The sequence below is a fragment of the Terrapene carolina genome, unplaced genomic scaffold, assembly GCF_002925995.2.
Source record: "Terrapene carolina triunguis isolate 2854851 unplaced genomic scaffold, T_m_triunguis-2.0 Scaffold42, whole genome shotgun sequence".
Taxonomy (NCBI): Eukaryota; Metazoa; Chordata; order Testudines; family Emydidae; genus Terrapene; species Terrapene triunguis.
The window spans coordinates 65,243,752-65,264,098 of NW_020664393.1; the positions used below are offsets into that span (position 1 = coordinate 65,243,752).

The 20,347-nt window shown below is 42.9% G+C and overlaps 1 protein-coding gene across 1 annotated transcript in view; it reads right to left on the reverse strand.

Moving 5' to 3' along the window:
* Positions 1-4,093: 4,093 nt before the first annotated feature.
* Positions 4,094-20,347, reverse strand: part of SDC1 (syndecan 1) — a 31,968-nt gene continuing 15,714 nt past the window's right edge. Inside the window, exons 2-5 of the mRNA XM_024210842.2 lie at positions 7,793-7,874; positions 5,710-6,218; positions 5,288-5,408; positions 4,094-4,463 (exon numbers count right to left, since the gene is read on the reverse strand). Of these exons, the coding sequence (XP_024066610.1) occupies positions 4,297-4,463; positions 5,288-5,408; positions 5,710-6,218; positions 7,793-7,874 (879 nt within the window). The 3' untranslated portion in view covers positions 4,094-4,296. The remainder of the gene's footprint in view (positions 4,464-5,287; positions 5,409-5,709; positions 6,219-7,792; positions 7,875-20,347) is intronic.

Below are 20,347 nucleotides of genomic sequence, written 5' to 3' on the forward strand. Positions count from 1 at the left end.
GGTCATCTTGATTATCACTTCAAAGTTTTTTCTTCTGCGGCTACTGATAGCTCATCTCAGTTGATTGTCCTCTTACAATTGGTATGCGTACTTCCACCTTTTCATGTTCTCTGTATGTATAAATATCTTCTGTCTGTGTTTCACTCTATGCATCTGAAGAAGTGATCTGTAGCCCATGAAAGCTTATGCTGAAATAAATTTGTTAGTCTCTAAGGTGCCACAAGTACTCCTGTTCTTTTTGCGGATACAGACTAAAATGGCTGCTACTTTGAAACTTATAAAGATAGAGAAACCCTGATCCTTTTCTTCATGCCAGAAGATCTAGAATACATAGTTAGAATGGCTGAGGATTTTTTTGGGGGGGGGGGGGGGGGGGGGGGAGAGAAATTTTTGATTGAATAAGGCATGTGACCCAAACTCAAATCTCAGAGATAGATACTATGACCTCTTCTCTAACAATCCCCATGGTCAATGATGCCATTTGCTGAGATGGATGCACCCCAAGACAGTGAATAAGCAACTTGAGCAAAATGGGATTACACCACCTCCTCCTTAGTCTTAACCAGGCAGCCCATGCCTCTCTTTACCTGTAGTGTATCACTTTGTGCTAAGCCTTTAGGCTGTAAACCTACTGGTTCTGGCTAAGACACCACAGACATCAGCAATAGGCTTGCAAGTTCCATCATACATCGATGATGCCTCATGCGACATTACTGCATTGACTTATGCCAGTGAAACTTATGTCACTCAGGGAGGTGTTTTTTCACACTCCTGAGTGACATAAGTTTTTGCCAATGTAAGTGGTAGTGTAGACATGACCTAACTCAAAGTCACTGCTAAATACAAGGTGGGACAGATTGTTTAGCACAAGTACTTAACACTTTACAAGGGATCATTCCAGGTGCAAGGGACTATTCAAGGTGAAGTGGCCCATTAATGCCTCTCCAGTCATAGGTAGGAAAGGAAGGGGGGATGGAGGGAAGCAACTGAGCTTTTTAAATGGATTATAGATTGTTGTAATAAGCCATAAATTCAGCATCTCTATTCATATAGCAACTGTGTGGGTGAAACCAGATAATCACTGTCTTTTATCATGAGTTTGTTCAAGAGCAAACACCTGTTGGCAAACACTTTTCACAAAGCAATCGCTCTCAGTCCTCATCCTCAAGGGGAACTAGTATACCACTTTCAGAAGTGGAGCCTAGGAGAAAATTCATAATTTTGCTGTGTCTATACTACAGATCTTGCTGGAGCTGTGCCACTATAAGGTCTCCTGTGTAGCCAATGACAATGGGAAAGAGCTTTCTTGTTGGCATAATTAAACCACCCCCCATGAGTGGCGGTAGCCATGTCAGCAGGAGAGCATCTCCCACTGCCATAGTCCTGTCTACACCAGCACTTAGATCAGTGAAACTTATGTCAGTCAGGGGGTTATTTTCACACCCCTGATCAGAGACAAACTGCTAGCGTAGACATAGGCCTTGGCTAACTTGCGAGTTACAGCGCTGTAAAAACTCCCCCAGTGTAGAGTCACATGTAGAAACCCATTCAACTCCCTCTGCTCCTAAAGCCAAGTACTTATCACCATCCTCAAATCCAAGCCAGTTCCTGTGCACTAGCACCACTCAGGCAAGAGCAGCCTATTTGAAACCTCAAAATGTCTGGCACTATGTCTGCGGCCCAAAAATCCAGAAACCAATAGAAAAGCACAACTCTCAGAATAGGGAGAAGGAATCTGAAACAGCAGGTTGGTTGCCAACAGCTGCTCAGACCTTTGACAGCCACAGAGATTCAGGTGGCTCTGTTCCAACTTCTGCTCAGTACTTAAACTGCTCTGCCTCTGAACTGTGTTTCTGGTTAAGAAAGTGCTTCTCCCTGCTAGTATGAAGTGAGAACATGCTAGACTTCCAGGGCCTACTCTTCAAATGCTCTTTCAGGGCTGAAGCTGCTTGTGTAGCTCTATGCCCTTGAACAAGCTTCAAAGAACTCCAGGATTTATGGTTACGTGTGACATTCTGGGAAAATAGGAGAGCTCCCAGGTAGGCTGACACAGTAGATCACAAGTTATTTGCCAAAACGCCATTTATTGCATGTGTACAGATAACCAACTGAAGTATATTCCATTAAAATTATATTTAATTGCACCACTTAAATACAAAACTTCCTGTATGTCAATAACTCTAGTTATCCATTTAGATTACCAAAATATACAGTTATTCTTGGCCTGTAGAAAGGTTGGCAGTACAACTGAAGTTGCCCTTTTAAATATAGTTTCCTGTGGTTTATGAGAAGAATTCTCATAGAAAAGCCTGTTAACAGCATTTCTACATTCCTATACAAAGCAAAGAATTACAGCTATAATTAACACAGGCTGGTTGTTGCATTAATTTATAAAAATTCAGTGTAAAAATAAAGGCAGTAATGGACATCTCAGTTTTGTCTTTAAGAAGGTTAACACAGCTACATTCATACATCAAGGCAATCTCTTGTCCAGAGAGTTTGAAATGAAGCAAGTATTTTCTTGGTTTTATTGAGAAATTGAGAAGGCACCAATTTACTCAATTAGCAATTCAGGAATGACCTACACCATTTAAGTTTTTGAAAAATAATCCAAATTGAACATGCAACACATGTGCCTCTGTCAGCAAGTGTTCTTGGATCACTTTCTTTGGCTTGGCAATATAAATATTTACATCGTAAACACTCTCTCCCTCCCCTATACCTTCACTATGAGCAGAAAAAGAGTTAAAAAATTAAAACAAGAAATAAAAAAAAAAAAAAACCACAATCTAGTTGGCAAAGCAGAGGCAAGGTCTGTGTTGAAATTAAGATTTCCTTCAAAGTTCTTAAAAATTTGTGGTGTAAGATAGACACTGAAGTGAATTATCCTGTACAAGCTACAACTGAATGCATCTACTCTTAGTATATGTCATTAAGGACTATTGTATTTGAAAAACCCATTCACAAAACTGTACTTTTATCCAAACAAGAGACTTTTGGGAAGTGTTCCTGTTCTTAGGCCTATTCTAATCAGTAAGCAACCTAATGACTTGGCTCCATAGGCTAGCCGGGTGATACTGTGGAGATGACAATTATCCATTGCTAATGCTCACCTCTATACGAAAACTGAAAATATCCTGACATAATTGGGTCTGAAGTTAAAGACCTAAGCACTTATATAGTAGATATTAGTGAGAGCCAATAAAACACCACAACCAACCATTCTAAGCTGCAAGAAAGGATTAGTTTAGTTAATATGCTTCTCTGCTCCTTGGTCTTTGGCAGTACAAGAAGCCAGAGATACTTAGTTTGCTTGGTTTTTCGTACCTTATGTGCCATGTACTGTACACAAGGTCTGATGGCACTCATAGCAGACCTAGTTCAAAGTCACCACTACAAACGGACAATGCAGAGAGGTAGATAGCTAGGATATGGCACCAGTTGCCCATCAGAGTCCCACAGTGGTGTGGAACACAGTAAGGTATTTCTCATATAAAGACTTGAACATATTTGAGCCAGTAAGACTAGTCTTGACTTGGCACTTATGTGGATGGTTTAGATAATGGTTTGTTCCCAAAAGTCATTTCTTGGTTTAACTTCAAAAGGAGCAGAGTGGGGATATGATGCTCAGATGCCATTTAAATTCTAGGTTAAAATTAACAGTACATGCATCCCACTGTTAAAGGAGCTCATTCCTAGTACTCTTAAAAATCCCAAACCCAGTGATCAAATACTTGCTTGCCTCGCCCCTCCACTCCTTTTCCCAGTTGGCATCTTATGGCCACTATTAAGTGCTATGATCATGGCAACTAGAAAGAGTGCAAGAACCATGAGGTACCAGCTGTTGGTCGGTCAAATGCAGTAGAGACTTTCTAATACACTATACACACAGTGGAGGCCATGAGAGTTTAACAAGGATCTTTAGTACGGATAATTTAAGCCTTGTTAGCTGTTAATTCCTGCTGTTCTCCTAAAGGTCAGTTATATACATACATTCCAGCTCTCCCTCATCTCCTTCCCTCCCAGGAGTCCTTAGATAAGCCAAAGCAAGCTTAGTGGCTTGCAGTCCCATGTTCCACTTCCTTTTTTAAAAAAGAAATATACATTTGTGCAAGAAAGCTGGCTAGGTTCCAGGAATCCAGATGTAATTTGTAGTTAGTTTCCAGTGGCAAGGTGGCAGGGGTTATATCTGACGATTGTATGGCTTGAGTTTAATGCAGAAAAACCACAAGCAGGTTGTATGCAGGGACAGGAGAAGAGTTCAAGAGAGAGGGGAAGTGTTCTGAAGACTAGTGTTTATGCATAGAATTCTTCTTGTTTCTGTGGTTTTTGGTATCCTCCATTTGATTGTTTTGGTTCATCCAATGAATAGCTGCCTTCATCTTTTTTCTTCATTCTGTACAGCATAAATCCAACTAGGAACACTGCAAAGAGCAGGCCTACTAGTCCTCCAGCAATGACACCTGTGTGGGGGGGGAAAAGTCACATTAGACACTATGCAGGAGAGAGACATTCTGACTGAAATTTATTCCAGAGTTAACTAGTAGGAGCAGAGACCAGTACTATAAAGGCATTTCATAATCAAGTGATTTAATAGGATCCAGAGAGTTTTCAAAGTCAAATGGGAATTGGGTACTTCACTTTTTAAGCTTTCAATGGGAACTGAGCACCTAGCGGTCCTCTGAAAGCCTCCCCTACAGAGGCTTTCAATTCCTTCCCAAAAATGAAAGTTTGAAGATACAGTCATCCATGTTCCTTCCTCCATTACCTGGAGCCCACTGTACCTAAGCCAGGACTCCTACCAAACAGGCTATGCTCTAGTACTGCAAGAGGTTTTTACTCCATCCTTGCTTGGGAGTAGAAGTTTTCCCTCAGTGTATTACCACCCACTTGAACATGTACCTTAGAGTAACTGGATTGAAACTCTGCAGCATTCTGATGCTAGAGCAGTTCTGCAGCAGCTTCATTTACTTTACCAAGGACAGTCTCTACATACTAGATCAGGTTTGATTTTACATTGTTCCCACGTTCAATTTGCAACATGCCTGTTTTTATTAGCAATGCATTAATCTAGATATTGACTAGAAGAAGCTTGAGGATCTGGCATCTACATATTGTGCAATACTGCCTTGATTTAGTGTTTTCAGGTTTCCAAACATATCTTGAGCTCTGATAACTAGAGAGTCGAGGTTCTGCAGTATTGGGTGGATCCTATAGCAGATTAGGCAGCCACCGATTAGGAGGACTACACAGGACCTTCTATAGCATTCAGTGTATTTTGAAATACCTCCTAGAACTTCTTTCCTGTCCATTAACCCCTGGGAAGTTCCAGCAGCTTCAGCATCTCTTGAAGAGTCAACCAGTTCAGATTCCGATGGTATTCGTTCTTCACTAAAGATAAAGTCTCCCTGTGGGAAAGATACAGTGCAAGTCAGTCACATTTCAGCTCACTGATGGAGTTACTGGAAACTTTACATTGACCTTGTTTTGTTATATTAGTAGTTTTTAATATTTCCCTTCAACTGATAGCACAAGAATTTTCCCCACACCCAGCAGTTAACAGCTTATGATGCATCATAATAGTGTGGAAGAAAAGAAACTAGCTTCATATGTGGAGTGGCACAAAGTTACTACATTCCAGCACTGTTGTATGGCTTTAGCATTGGATATGGCAAAGATCTACATTTGAGATTGAAACTTAATTCTTACCTGATCCCCAGAGCTTTCTTCAGGAAATGGAGCTTCCTTCTCATCTATAGGGTATATGCCCCTGGGTAGAATTGCTGTAGTTGGGGAGTGAACATCTTCCTCACTAATAGTGGTGAAGTTGGGATCAAATATTTCTTTAGAGACACCAGATGAACTAGAGCTATGGATACTAGGTTCAATTACGTGGACTGTGCTTGAGGCTTGTGCAGTGGTTACTCTGACAGTAGGACTGTGAGTAGTTGGACTTGTTGTTAGGGCTGCCTCATTTGTTGTAGGTTTCTCTGCAGCTGAGCCCAGTTTGTGAGTTTCATCCTTATCTGAAAGGACAGCCTCATCTGGCACCATATCACTAGTGGGGGATGATACAGTTTCCTTTTCAGCTGGGTTTTCCGTGCCATGAACTGCAGGTTGGTGAACAGTTGCTCCAGTAGACATAGTTGACCTTGATGACGAATTTGCATGTTCTAAGGGGATATTCAAGGCAACCACAGGATGGTCGGTCAAGGGACCTACACAAGAATGTTAAGCATTAACTGATGTACAGATGATTCAATAGCAGACAAGTACAAGCAGCTCAGTAAGTGGTGTGGTGTGCTAGCCTTATTATTAAAAGGCAACTTACTGTAGGGCCTGGATTAGACCCAAAAGCAATTAGATTGCTTCACAGTGCCCTATCACCCCCAAAATCACCCCAAGATTGGATGTGCTGGTTACTCAAGTACTGCCAAGTCAGTACACTATTCGTTGTTAGAACTCCTGCCAAGGAGGGAGAGCAGCCCACTTATCAAGGCCAAACATTCCTTTTTGTAACACACTGACCTGTAAGTTCACAAGTGTTAACTACTTTTGATCTGCTAGTAACTTAGAATTGCCCTGTGGGGCAAGGAGTCAAATGCAAGTCTGATAAAACCCAACTAATTTTACCCATCATTAAACTGATCCCAATACTCAACGGCAGAAGACTGTTCAGCACTGCTTCCCACCTTTCTCCTACCCTCAACCCTACCAGTGAGGATATCCCATCTAAAGCAGGTAGCTGGGAATGGGAAGAAGGGTAAAGGGAGAAATAGTATAGGCAGGAACACCAAATTTGACAGAGTAGCCAGACATCAGAAGTTAATACTGAAGATTAATCTTAATTTAGGAAAGGGATTAGCATTTCATACCAGAAGGATGAAAAGTCATTTTATCCTCATGGGCCAGTTTGAGGAAGTTTTATTTCTTTTGGGGGAGCCAAAGTCTGGATCAGATTAAATAGGCATTAGTGGTATATAGAAAATTGCACCCAGTTACGGTCTCTAGCCGTTTTCTATGACCTGTATCACTGTACAGCAAGTTTAACCATTGCTTAATACCTAGATCATAAGTCTTCTGGGACATGGACTGCCCTATTTGGATAAGTCTAGCATAAATGGAGATCCTCATTGGGCATCTAGGAGCTGCTACAATAGAAACAGAACCCAGCATGGGGGATGCCTACCAGAGTCCAATTCCACTGAAGGCCTCCTTTGACACTATGGGGTATATAGTTAGTCCTGCCTCCCATGGGAAGTCACTACTAGAAGTTGATAGTCTAGTGAGGTCTGTCAGGAGCCCAGAGCCAGGCAGCCTGAGTGAGTTATGGCAGAGGAATTGTGACGTAGGAGTTCTCATCCAGCTCCTTCCCTCCCTCATAATCCAAAACAGATCGATGGGATAACTTCTTTAACACCCCTACTTTGTTTCCTTCACTTGCTCCATGAATGCATGAGCAACTACAGTGGTTTCACATTAGTGACCTTACAAGTCAGATATGGGTAGGAGGTCTTTGTAGACATCTCTGGGATCCCGTTTATTTCCACCAGGAACAGATACTTTTTTGGAAGCCCACTTCAATTCTCAATTCTCTGCTTGTGCTTAAGAGGTAAAACAGCCTAAAATGACTGTCAGGAGCACAGTGCTCCTGAAGGGAAAGATACTGGACACTTCAAGTTACCTTGCTCTAGGGAAACAGCAGCCAGGACACATCTTTGCTAAGCTGTGCACCAAGAGTCATGACCTTAAAGAATTTATGACAACCGAGCAGCAATACAAGTCCACTCACCAGCGCCAGAGCCAGAGAAAGCATCCTCATCATCGCCAGATGAGTCCAGGTCTTCAGGAGGAAGGTTGAGATTTGTAGTTTGCTTTAAAGAGAAAGGACCACATTAGTGAACAGAGTAGCACAAGAGTGATTAATAAAAATAAAAGATACTCCACACACAAAAAAGTGCACCACCATTAGGACCTCCCACCCCCAAAAAGCAAGCATTTGTTGCCATTCAGTACATAAGAATGGCCACACTTTCTGGGTTGATTTACTACATATAGTCAGACTGAAAACAGCCTCTTTAGTTCTGGGTTTTATTCAGTTGCAGGTGCTTACATGAAGGAGCCCATCAGACTAGAGGCAAGTCAAGTGCAATATGCATCCTGAATGAAGATTCCATTCTTCTTGGACAATCAAAACCAGATCCATCAGTCCACTACTCTTGATCTAGGTGGATTGCTGTACAATAGTTACCCTGCAAATGCAGCAGAGTGCTTGGTTTCCAACCCAAGAGAAATGGACTAATTTGAGGAACATCAACTAGCCCTTTGAGCTGCCTTCCAGAAGACAGGGAAAACATTTGCTAGGCAAGGCAGACTTGTTTAAATGAATGCTGTTCATTGAGAATGTAGTTTGTGATTTCCATGCAAGATCTCACCTACTTATTCTTTGATGAGATCTCCCTTATATCACTCACTACTCCCACCATGCTTTGCCAGATGGACAAAAGTTTTGAAAAAAATTGGATTCTGCATGTTTTTTAAATAAACCTGTTGAAAATGAAATCTAAAATTTAATACAATATGTTAAGGCCTAAGCTTGTTATAAATAGTTGTAAATGTGAAGCATGTTTTGATGAGCACTTATGTACTGAACATACTTAAGGTTTTATTTTATTAAACAAAACAATGTATATGCTGTTTAATTAAATTCCAATTACCATCCTAATGCAACTTGACAAATTGTGAGCAAAAAGTTGATTTAGTGAATAAGCAATATTCACCATTTTCTAACATATTAAGCGTACAGGAATATGAAAACATTAAGCTAAAATTGCTTAAGTAAACATTTATAATTACAATTGGCCCTCCTAGGTAGCAAGATGTGCCAAATCTAGTGTAAAGGCTCTATTAGTTGTAAGTCAATATGCTTTACTGCACCTCTTTAGAAAAAGAGTACAAATGGAAAAGTTAATTAAAATAGATTTTTTTTATTGAGGCTTCCCACTTGGTGATTTAAATTGCCTTGAATTAAATCAACCCACCCTGGATGCTTTGAAAGTACCAGTCTGCCCAGTCTCCCTCAGACAATAGCAGACTACTAGGATGCAGACTATTGAATGTATTGGAGGAGAGTTTTGGCCCAGACAGGTGTTCAGAGGTCACCTTCCTACAGAAGGCTCAGTATGCAGGTAGAGATATGTATCTGTGGCATACAGGCAGTTGTGGCAAAGGTGACTAGTGAATTTTGGTCACTTTTTAAAAAACTTATGACACCATGAAGTTAACATGAAAGCTTCTTAAAGCACAGCCAAGAGTTTACCTGAGAGCAAAACTAAACAAGGAACAATTTATTACAAGAGCAGGAGATATATATATGAGGGTATCCCAGTTGACATTCCCACCCTCAAGTATGACCATAATGTTTGGGTACGTCTACACTTACCGTAGGGTCCGGCGGCAGGCAATCGATGTTCTGGGATCGATTTATCGCGTCTGGTTAAGACGCGATAAAATCGATCCCGGAAGTGCCCCGGATCAATCCCGGAAGTGCTCGCCGTCGACGCCGGTACTCCAGCTCGGCGAGCGGAGTACGCGGCATCGACGGGGGAGCCTTCCTGCCGCGTCTGGACCCGCGGTAAGTTCGGACTAAGGTACTTCGAATTCAGCTACGTTATTAACGTAGCTGAATTTGCATACCTTAGTCCGAAGTCGGGGGGTAGTGTAGACCAGGCCTTTCAGTAGATCTGGTTAGACAATGGCCATCCTTGGAACACAAGACAAGTAGCACAAATAGCAAAGCCAGGTTTCTGTACTGCTGTGCTACCCGAGGAATTGCCAGCCTTTTCAGACACAGCAAAGTCTAACTAGACATTTAATCTGCATGTTGATTCAAAGAGTCTGTCTGTAGACATTGACTAGTTCAGTTTTTGATCAAGAAAAGGGATTACACTGTTCAGACACTGTGCACACCTCATGGTCAAGGTTTCTCCATGACCTTTTAATTGCAGTTAGATTATACCCAAACAGAAAGCCTTTAATCCCACTGACTAATCAGAGTAGCACAACGTAGTTGGAGTTACGCGGCTGTACTTGAAGGTTGAAAGTAAGTTACTAACAGATAGTGGGGCCATCTGTGTACTGAAGCAGCACAGGACACTGCTTTCTGGCAGCCACAGTAGAAGTACTTGATCATGAACGTTACTATTTGAGTACTTCCCATCAGTCATTACAGACACTGCTTGCTATTCAGCTACAGTTGGAGCCAGAGACAGGCTGGGCACAAGCGTTATAGTCTCCTTCCCCACCGGAAGAGTTCTAGCCAAAGTGTAGTACAGTTACTGTCAGAACTCACATGGCACCACTGTGCTTCAAAAGTACCTAATACAGCCTTTGACGAACCACATGACGGAAGCTTATGATCATAACACTGATCCATTAGTGTGCACGATATCCTGCGGAAGTGATCTTTTGCTATTCATCTTGAATGCATGCATGTTTTTGGTAGTGGGATTGCCACAGTTGTAGCCCCATTAATACAGTTTACAATGAAGTAGTTGCATAAGCTATTGTCTTTGAGAGATGTCATGATTCAGTGTCACGGAAGAGACCAGTAGCAAATAGCTTGTAACTATCTTTCCAAGTGGCTATATACTTGTTTTGAACACACATGGCACTAGCTCACATTAGTTTGTGAGCAAAGCACCCCAATCTTACACAAACCCAAGCACCCTAGTGCCTTTAAGGGTCAGAATATTGCTTGCCCAATAGAGTACCTTAAAATTGAGTACATCTTGTCTTGATAAATAGACAGTGCTTATTACTGTTCCCTTTCACACCATTATGCCAAAGACACTTGCAAGTTGCAGCTACAGAGTTCTTCATACCTGCCAGAATACAGACTTTCGACTTAAAATGAATTGTGAGAAGTAGAGGCTAGAGTTCCGGAGACAGTTGGTGAACTCACCCCACCCACACTTCAGGGAAAGTGAGGATTTTACACATGCAGAAGCAAAAAGGAGGCTTTTGGGGGTGCAGTAACAATGATTTTTACTAGTTGTAGCAGCCTATGGTGGAGTCAAGTTTTCACAGAAGTCCTTTAACTAGATTAAGGATTATTTGTATCCCATTCTTATAATGCCCTAGTGGAGATCAGTATTATAGCAGTCTGGTAAAGTTACTCTTCAGAGTAAGCCTTACTGGAGCACTAAAGATCCAATCACTGTCTGTCGGCATGGAAGGATTACATTTAATTGTTAAATGCCAATAATTGTCAATTCCACCATACACAAGCCAAGGAAAAATATTTTTAGAGTCCAAATTTGCAGACAGGCAAAGAAAGAAAAGTGCTGCCTGAGAATGTAGTGATCTTTTGACATGAGGTTGAAATGTTTTACAGTTAAATTGAATCTCAACATCTGTCATTAAATTTGACACTCCCCATAATTTCCTACAACTGTGAAAGTTTACATTAATAAGACATTAATGCTTATTTTTAATATCTGTCAACTACAAAAAGATAAATTATGCCAGGCCTAATTACCTGGAGTAATGCTGCTATGTTGACATGTTTGTTTCTCCCAATTTATAATTCTGCTGCATACTGTGGCTTCCCACCTTGCGGTCCCATTTGCACCCACTGTATTCTGAAAAACCCAGCTAGTCTATTACTGACACAAAGACCATTAATTCCTATCTTATCAGACAGGCTAGAGGAAACAGACAGGAACATTTGCTATTAGCTGTTTCCAGTTTGCACACTGGACATTAATCACAAAGGAGTTAACTGTTCAATCTATTCCAGATAACTCACAAAAATAGTTGACTTGCATGAAAGTAAGAGTGGATCAGTCATTCCTCCGCAAATGCTGGGGGCAATAACTTCATTGGAAGGATTGGCTTTGTACGACAGCCATTTGAAAAGCTTTTTAGCTTGACATGGATACTAGTGGAAGACTATCTTCACCCCACTCACTTGGGCCTGGTCTACACTAGGACTTTAATTCGGATTTAGCTGCCTTAATCCGAATTAACCCTTCACCCGTCCACACTACAGAGCCAGTTAATTCGAATTAAAGGGCCCTTTAAATCGATTTCTGTACTCCACCTCGACGAACGGAGTAGAGCCTAAATCGATTTTGTTAATTCGAATTAGGGTTAGTGTGGACGCACACCACCGAATTACTGTGTTTAAGTTAATGGGGTAGTGTGGCCGCACACCACCGAATTAATGTGGTTTAAAACCGAATTAAGGTGCTTAGTGTGGCCACGCACAATCGAATTTATACAACCTGTTTCCCAAATTCGAATTATCTAAATTCGGATTAATCCTGTAGTGTAGACATACCCTAAGAGAAGTGTGAGTTTGTTAGAGACAGTGGATGTTAGAATTAATATCCCAGGTGAGACCAACTCCACCCCCTGCTGCTCAGAGCCACAGGCCTGCAGGATGCTCAGATGGGTATGGGGAGATTTCAGATTATTTTTCTGCCATCTAACACTGTCAGCCACCTTCAGGCTTATTTGAAGGTACACAAAGTTATGCACTGAAGTTATTCCCACAGGGGTTAAGGGCGGTCTGTGTGCAGTCATTACTTATAATAGTGAAGGTATGTGTCTAAATCAGACAGTTTTGGCCATTTTGTGATCTTGCTGCACCAGTTTGTGGTTGCTTTAGCCAGACTGCTCCAACATGGCACAGGCTTGATGGTACGTGAGTGCCAATATGGGGTATGAATGTCATAAATCTGACTGACCTAGTAGCAAGTGAATGTAGTAATAACTATGAGTTTGCTCCTTTGGAAAACACCCAAATCTGGGCCAGCCAAAAGGTTAAAGGGAGCTGCATTAGCAATCCAGTCGGTTTTCCCAAGAAAAAAGCGGAAGAGCATTTCAGAGGCAACCCATGTGCAACTGTAGCACTTTGTCTTGTCTCTACCAACTACTATAAAGCGAGCAAGATGCATTTGGAGGGGGACCATCCAAATAATGCAACAGACAGGTTAAAAATGCCTGGGCTACCCAAGCACCTCCACCACTACTAGCACCAATGGATTACAAGTTTCCTACATGTAGGCAAGGCCAAGGCTCCCATGGGTGGTTGCTTTTGGGGTTGTTGTGGGAGGGAGAATGGGGCAGGCGTCATGCAGCTCTCCCTGTGCCCCTTATTACTTTGGCTACTGGGGAAGGCAGAGCTGCTCTTTAGCTCACCATGAAAAAGTTAGAGTGTACAAACACTTGCACTGGAGAACAGTGAAGTAAGTGTCTAGATAGTGCATACATTCAGTTTCACAGCAGGTATGGCAGTACACTTTGGACAGTGAGGGTAACTATTAGAACAAGCTACCAAGGGAAGTGGCAATTCTCCATTACTTAACAGATCTCAAATCAAGACTGGATGCCTTTCTTCAAGAAATGCTTTAACCATGAGATTCTATGGCTTGTGTTATGCAGGTCTGCCTAGATGAGCCCATGTCCCTGCTGGCCTTAAGTAAATAAAATCTATGAGCCTGCTCAGTTTCCAAAAGTTAAGTACAAGTCCATTCTAGAAGCATTAAGAGCTCTTTGGAAGAATCAAAGCCTTTAAGTGCTGGATAAGAAGTCTTGGCTCCAGAACTTGATTTAGTACTAGCTAGTTTTGAGTGCTGAAGCCAGTAAAGCTCTTGAAGACAATCCCAGCATCTTCACTGTCAAGATGTGGATGTAAAGAGTCTGTAAATGGGGCCAGGAATCAATAGGGCAGGGAGACAGGTTTACTGACTTGGGTCTCTGGAGAGAGTCTGCCCTCTGCAGAGTCCCTGGTCATTCTGCTTTAGGTCACATCAACTTTTACCTGTAGTGCTCCAGGGCTGACAAGGTCTCTTTTGGGTCACTATCCTGTACAATACACAAGGAAAAACCAAACCAAAAAAGAACACTGCCACATGAAGCAGTTTATCTGTTTGCTTTGGGAACAGGAAGTCACCCAAGAAATCCCTGCATAAGGGTTGGATCCTCCCCCTGCACTGGCAGATAAACACTTAACTCCTCACTCCCCATCTCCATTTTTGATAGTGGCCTTCCAGTAGGAACTGTTCCCTTTCCATTGAGGGGAGGTTCTTATTTAAAGTAACATCTCATGTTTCAGGTTTGTGGCTGTGAGCAGTGTTGATTTTTTTTTGGGGGGGGGTGTTTCCATCAATATACTCACTATTCCAACTCTGTCAGTGAGAAGACAGCATGGGTTTGTGGTCTTTGTCTTGCTAAGACAGCAAAGAGGATCTAGGACCTATTCCAATGTAGGCAGGCCAGCCCACCAGTGATTTAATCCTAAAAAGGGGTCAGGCTGCCTTCATTTATACTAGTGACACCCAAGTAATTGCAGTTGCATGGTGAGAGGAGAGTAGGATTTGGCTTGCCTTACAAACAAGAGGCAGTGCAAAGGGAAAGTGTCATGTTTTCCACATCATCCAGTTTGGTATGAATTGATGAGCTATGGCTTCTAAAACTGATGTTATGGGCCGGCCATCCAGTTCTTCTCTGCTTATAATAGAAATACTCTTTCTAGCTGGTTGTCAGCATTTGCAGAATCGTACTTCAGTGGTTACACGTGACATTGTGGTCTGATCAGCATTACGTTTACCTACTGGAAATTATCAGTGAGCCAAGAACTAGCCAGTTTAATGTTTAACTGCTGAGCCGTTAGGTCGCAAGATAGATTAACTTGTGGCACACTACATAGCATGCACCAATATCAGAGGTGGTCAGACCAGCGGACAAATCATTACATATGAGTCAGTAGCTATTTCAGGGGCACATGGCTTTACACAAAACAGTGAGCAGAGGGATTCCAAGGGCAGAATTCTCTTTTAATAAAAAACTAAATCCTCAATCCAGCACACACAAGATAAACATAATCCAGACACTGCCTTTAGATCCTCTGTGGCTTTCCAGCCAACCAGAGCTACTTAGTCACATACAGGCTATTCCCACCCACCCCACCCCCAGCTCATTCCTCTTGGATTTTAGAGGTCAAATGTGGATGCAGCTGTGTTACAGACACACCTTTTAATTTTTGCTCCCTTAATTCAGAAAGGGTGATTGAAACGCTGCCTTTCTTTGTGGTACGCCTTCACTACAGGAGTAACTGGGGTGACTGGCATTCAGATTAGCCTGGTGACTGCAGCTATAATGCAAAATCCTACCCTAGTTACTGTCTTCATGGTGCCATGCTCCCATGTGTGTCACCTGGACTTCTGAGTGCATCCCAGGGTTCTCTGAGCTGCAGTATGCTGAGTTGCTCTGTGAGTTCTAGGAGAACTTCTGTCCTGGGCGGGTGGGTGGGCAAGATTGTGAGGAAGGCATTTTAGCATCATCATTGAGTAATTAAACCTGTGTCCTCACTACAATGAGGAGGTCACCAACCTGAGGGAAAGCAGCCCCCAGGCTTTAACCTATATACCCCCAGTTGGGCCAGCTAGCCTGGGTAAGAGCAACAAACTTGGATATGAGAGAGTTGTGAGAGTAGATGGGGAGGATTGAGGCAACACCCAAGAGCCTGAGCTAGCTCTGCCCTCGAAGCTGACGAGGCGCCAAATTGTTCCTAGTTGCAGGAGAAGGGCGTGGACTGCTCTTTGTTATGGTTGGGACATGCAGGCTGCCTTTTACTGCCAGATTCAAGCAGCAGAGCCTGCATGTTTAAGAATGAACTAGAACGAGAAACTGTGTCTGCAACATGGAGACTTAAGTAGCTCAGAAGGAAGAGAAATCAGAACGTCTTTCTAGAAAGACATCCCCAGAGTACCAGCAGCATCTTTCATACAGTGTGTTTTATCTTTCGATTGTACCTCTTATAACCCTCTGGCTCACTTTTCCTATTAGTAGGTTGTTCGGATAGGATGAGAAAGCCACATCAGTATAACTGCAAGTGTATACTTAAACCAATGGAGTTCAGAATGTCCACATGGCTTTTAGCACCAGTTTGACTTGGTGTAAGAATGGCTCATTTCAATTTAGTACAAGTTAATTAGGAAGAGGTTTAGCTAAACCAGAATAAGCCACAAATGCCAGAGAGCAGTGTTCACACTGCATGTTGCACCAGTTAAACTGTTACCCTCTCTTCAAGAGCCCACACCCCAACCCCCTGCCCCAGCCCTGAGTCCCAACCTGGACCCTGCCCCTCAAGCCCTTGCCCCAGCCCTGAGCCTGCTTATGCACCCCAAACCCCTCACCCCCTACCCCACCTAGAGCCTGCACTCCCAGCTGAAGCCCTCACCCCAACCCCTTGCCCCAGCCTAGTGAAAGTGAGTGAGGGTGGGGGAGAGCGAGTGACAGAGGGAGGGAGGGAGGATAGAGTGAGTGGGGGCAGGGCCTCAGAGAAGGGGGCAGGGCAAGGAAGTTTGGTTTTGTGCAATTAGGAAGTTTGAAACTATAGTGTGCATGCTTTGGGACTGCAAGACACTCCCACCCCTCAGATAGGGGATGTACATTAAGTTACAGGTGCTGAACTGGAGTAGGTTTGCAGTTCTCCCTCCCATACAGGGTTTTCACGCGTCTCTGAACGAGAGCAAGCTTGGCCTTGGCTGAAATGGCTGCAGCATCTGTTGAAATTGGTGGGAGTTATGCCACCTTTATGCCAAACCCAAGTTTAATCCAGTGCCCCTTCTACAGAATAGGTGAAATAAGTCAGGTCAAGTCATACAAGCCGCACCTTGATGCATCAAGTCTCTGCAGTTAGGCTACTGCTACTCGTAGAAACCATCCTCTCCCCTGGAGAGTGGCGAGAAGTCCTCAAGGAAGTGCACTACCCCTACCTATCACCCTGGGGAGGGAGAGTAGACCATGCAGACTACCAGTGCTAGAGCAGAATATATTTTTATTTATCTAGCTTGGACACGAGCAAGAGATTGCACGAGGAAGGTGACCAAGATGACTTGTAAGGATTTATTTCATCCCTGGCTTGCCTAGGGAGAGACCATCTGAAATGGGCACAAGCTGTAACATTTGCATCAGAAAGAGTTATTTAAGGTACTCTAATTTACATATGGCATGCCTTACATGTTTGTACAATGCCTAGCATAATGGGGGCCCTGATCCAGGACTACAGCCATTAGGAGATTACTTTTACAGGCATTCATTAGACAACTTTGCTCAATTCATCAGCCTTTCAAATAATGTTGTGCCTCTTTGTTCTCCTGCTGCCAGCAGCCCATGCTTCCTGCATGCCATGTCCAGCACGAGAGGACCACCAATATTTGCTAGTCATTGCAGAACCCGGAAAGTCTGTCCTAGCAAACAGTGTCTACTCACAGCTAGGTCAACTGCAGTGCAATTCATGCGTCACTGCTACTGATGAGTCATGCTGTGAGTCACCCACATTCAGAGAATTCGATCATTTAATACTGTGGAAGACTTTTCCATCTAACCCAATCTCTTACCCTACTTAGCTGATCATGACGCTCAGAGACCTCCTATCTCAGGGGTCTATGGTAAAGTAGCTAGAGTTTCTCCATTTCTTCAAATTCAGGCTGGGGTCCACTTGGTAGCAAACCCTGATCACTTCATGTAGCCTGTCAGGTGTGAACTGAAGTCTCAGGCTGGTTCCTTGCTGGAAACCATGTACACATCCCAAAAGCCACAGCCATGCAAGTCCCCTTCACTGTAGGAGTTACTAGGTGACATTCTCTGGCCTGTGCTAGGCAGCTGGCCAGTTTTGGTGAACTTAGTGGTCCCTTCTGGTCCTAGAAGTATTGACTCAGTATCTGTCTCTTCTTGCTAACTTTCTCTCTGCAGCTGGCAGCAGAGAGAATCTATCAAGAGACACTCTCCAGATCAAAAGGAACGCATGCCAGTAACCTTCGGGGGGGGGGGGGGGGGAGAAAATGGGCTACCTGGGTGTTCTAGGTCCTCTAGCATTTATCAAGCCTCTGGGCAAATTCACCTTATAGCAAACTCTTCACCTGCCCTTTACTTTACTCACTGCCAGTCATCTAGCAGGTCATTTGATTATAAATAACCATTTTAAGGCTATTTTTAGATTTTTGTACAATGGGTATATTAGAGTATTCAGTGACAGACAGGACCTTTAATCAGTTCTGAGCCTCAGGGACACTGTCAAAATTCTCAGCCAGTGAGGTTTACCATGGAGGTCTTCAACCAAGTCAGCCACTGTTTTGGTAGTTACCTTTCTTGTAAAGGACTTAGATATCCTGCATCAGTTTAAGTTTCCATAGTTAAAAGACTGCATATATAACCAGTAATTTACTTAACTTTGCATATAGTTAAATCTGCATTCTAGAATTTCACCCCCCAAAGACAACTTCAGTCACTAATGTTATGGATGTGCCATCTAAGCCTACACGTGCAGCACTGTTACTTATTGTATGTTGAGTGTTTTGTCCAGTTAAGTATCAAGTTTAGTTCTAAGTTACTCAAGCAGTGGGACATCATAGCTTCACTTATGGGGTGGACTTAAGATTTAGTTAAAAAAATCCACAAAGTGACAGAGGTCATGGGCAAGGAAAAAAACAAAAACACACCACTCATGGAAGCCCTGTGACCTATCCATGACTTACTAAAAACATGCATGACAAAATGGGTAACCTTGAGGGCCACCCATGCTGTCTGGGGGTGCCCAGGGCACTCCCTCCCCTGCCTGAGGTAGCTGGGAGCTTAGGGCCCTGCAGTTCCTTGCCACAATGGGCAATGGCGGGACCCTGCAGCTCTCAGGCGCTGTGGGCTCAAGTCACGGAGGTCTCTGGAAATCATGGATTCTGTGACAAAACTGTAGCCCTACCCATCAGCTACAACAGTACATCTTAAGAATTTCCTGATCTTAAGTCTTCCCTTCAGTTTCATCATGATCTCTAGGGCAATGGCTCTCAAACTTTCCAGACTACTGTCCCCCTTTCAGGAGTCTAATTTGACTTGTGTATCCCAAGTTTCATTGCACTTAAAAGTATTAGCTTACAAAAAAAACAAAAAAGTGTCACAGCATTTATGTATGTTACTGAAAATATGCTTACTTTCTCATTGTATCTGTATGAAATTTTAGTTTGTATGTATTCGCTAGTGCATTTTACGTAGTCTGTTGTAAAACTAGGCAAATATCTAGAGGAGTGACCTCTGTGTACCCCCTGAGGTATGCATACCTCTGGTTGAGAGCCACTGCTCTAGGGTAACCCAACCGTGTCCAATATAAAGGGTCCTTCAGGCCCCTTAACCAAGGCCCACATGCAATATTAGAGTGCCTTAGAACACTTCCCAGTGCTTTTGCAATCCAGTTTGTTGAAGTGTTTCTAGATTAAGTGAAGTGCTGTATTCCAATGCTTGGTAAGCCACCTTTTGGTACTTCCTCATCTCTGAATATACAACCCAAGTGTCAGTGGCCTTTAACTGAAGAATAGTTCCAGCTTGCACTGTCACTGTCTTTTGACAATGCCTGCCTCACCTCCTCCACAGCCCCATTCCAAATAGCCTCAAAGAATAGCTGTTTATTTAGGCATCTCAGATTATCACCCAGGCAAGGTATTGCCCTCACAATATCATATTTACATGCAGGCTTGTGGGACAACTGTTTGCACTCAACCACCTGATCATGAATGCGGTTAGTTGCCAGGCTGCAATAGCAAAGGCCGGCTATCCAGATTTCCACCATGATTAGCTTCAAGAAAATGGAGGAAGCAAAGTCTAGCATTTGAGAAACCAATTTGTTTGCAGTCAGCTACAAGGAAGGCTACAAGGAAGGCTTTCCTGATTACAGGAAGAAGTCCTACTGCTCTTACACAGCAGGATTTGGGACCACTACCAGTCCTATACAGAGTTTTAAGAACTCTATTTTCAGAATCTTACTGATCTCACTAGTTACCTGGGAAGTACAAGCTAAAGTCTGCAAAAAAACAAAAGCAGTGCCTACAGTTTCATCTCAGTATCCCATACCGCAGCTACTAACCTCCTGACAAGGACGTGTTAATCTTTCTGAAAATTCCCAATACAGCCATGTTTGATGCATTTCCATTACATAATTAAAATGTTAGCTTAACTAAGGCAACGAGTGCAGCTGAAAGAGGCTTAGATGTGCTACAATAAAGTAGTTGACGGAACACACAAGATAGGAAGCCTTTCCCCATGCCACTAGACATAGCCAACGGGATACCAACACATAATTGTACCATTGTATCCACCCTGCCATGTAGCCCAATTATAAGGTGCTTCTACAGTATAGACTATTCCCCTTCCACTATGGGAATAAGCTATAACATGAACTTTGGTATAATGGCACCTATATCAGGATGCATATTGTACCAGTGTAAGAATTAGTCACGCCTGTAAGCATGAGTCATACTGGGACAAGGTGTACATAGACCAGGGCTCA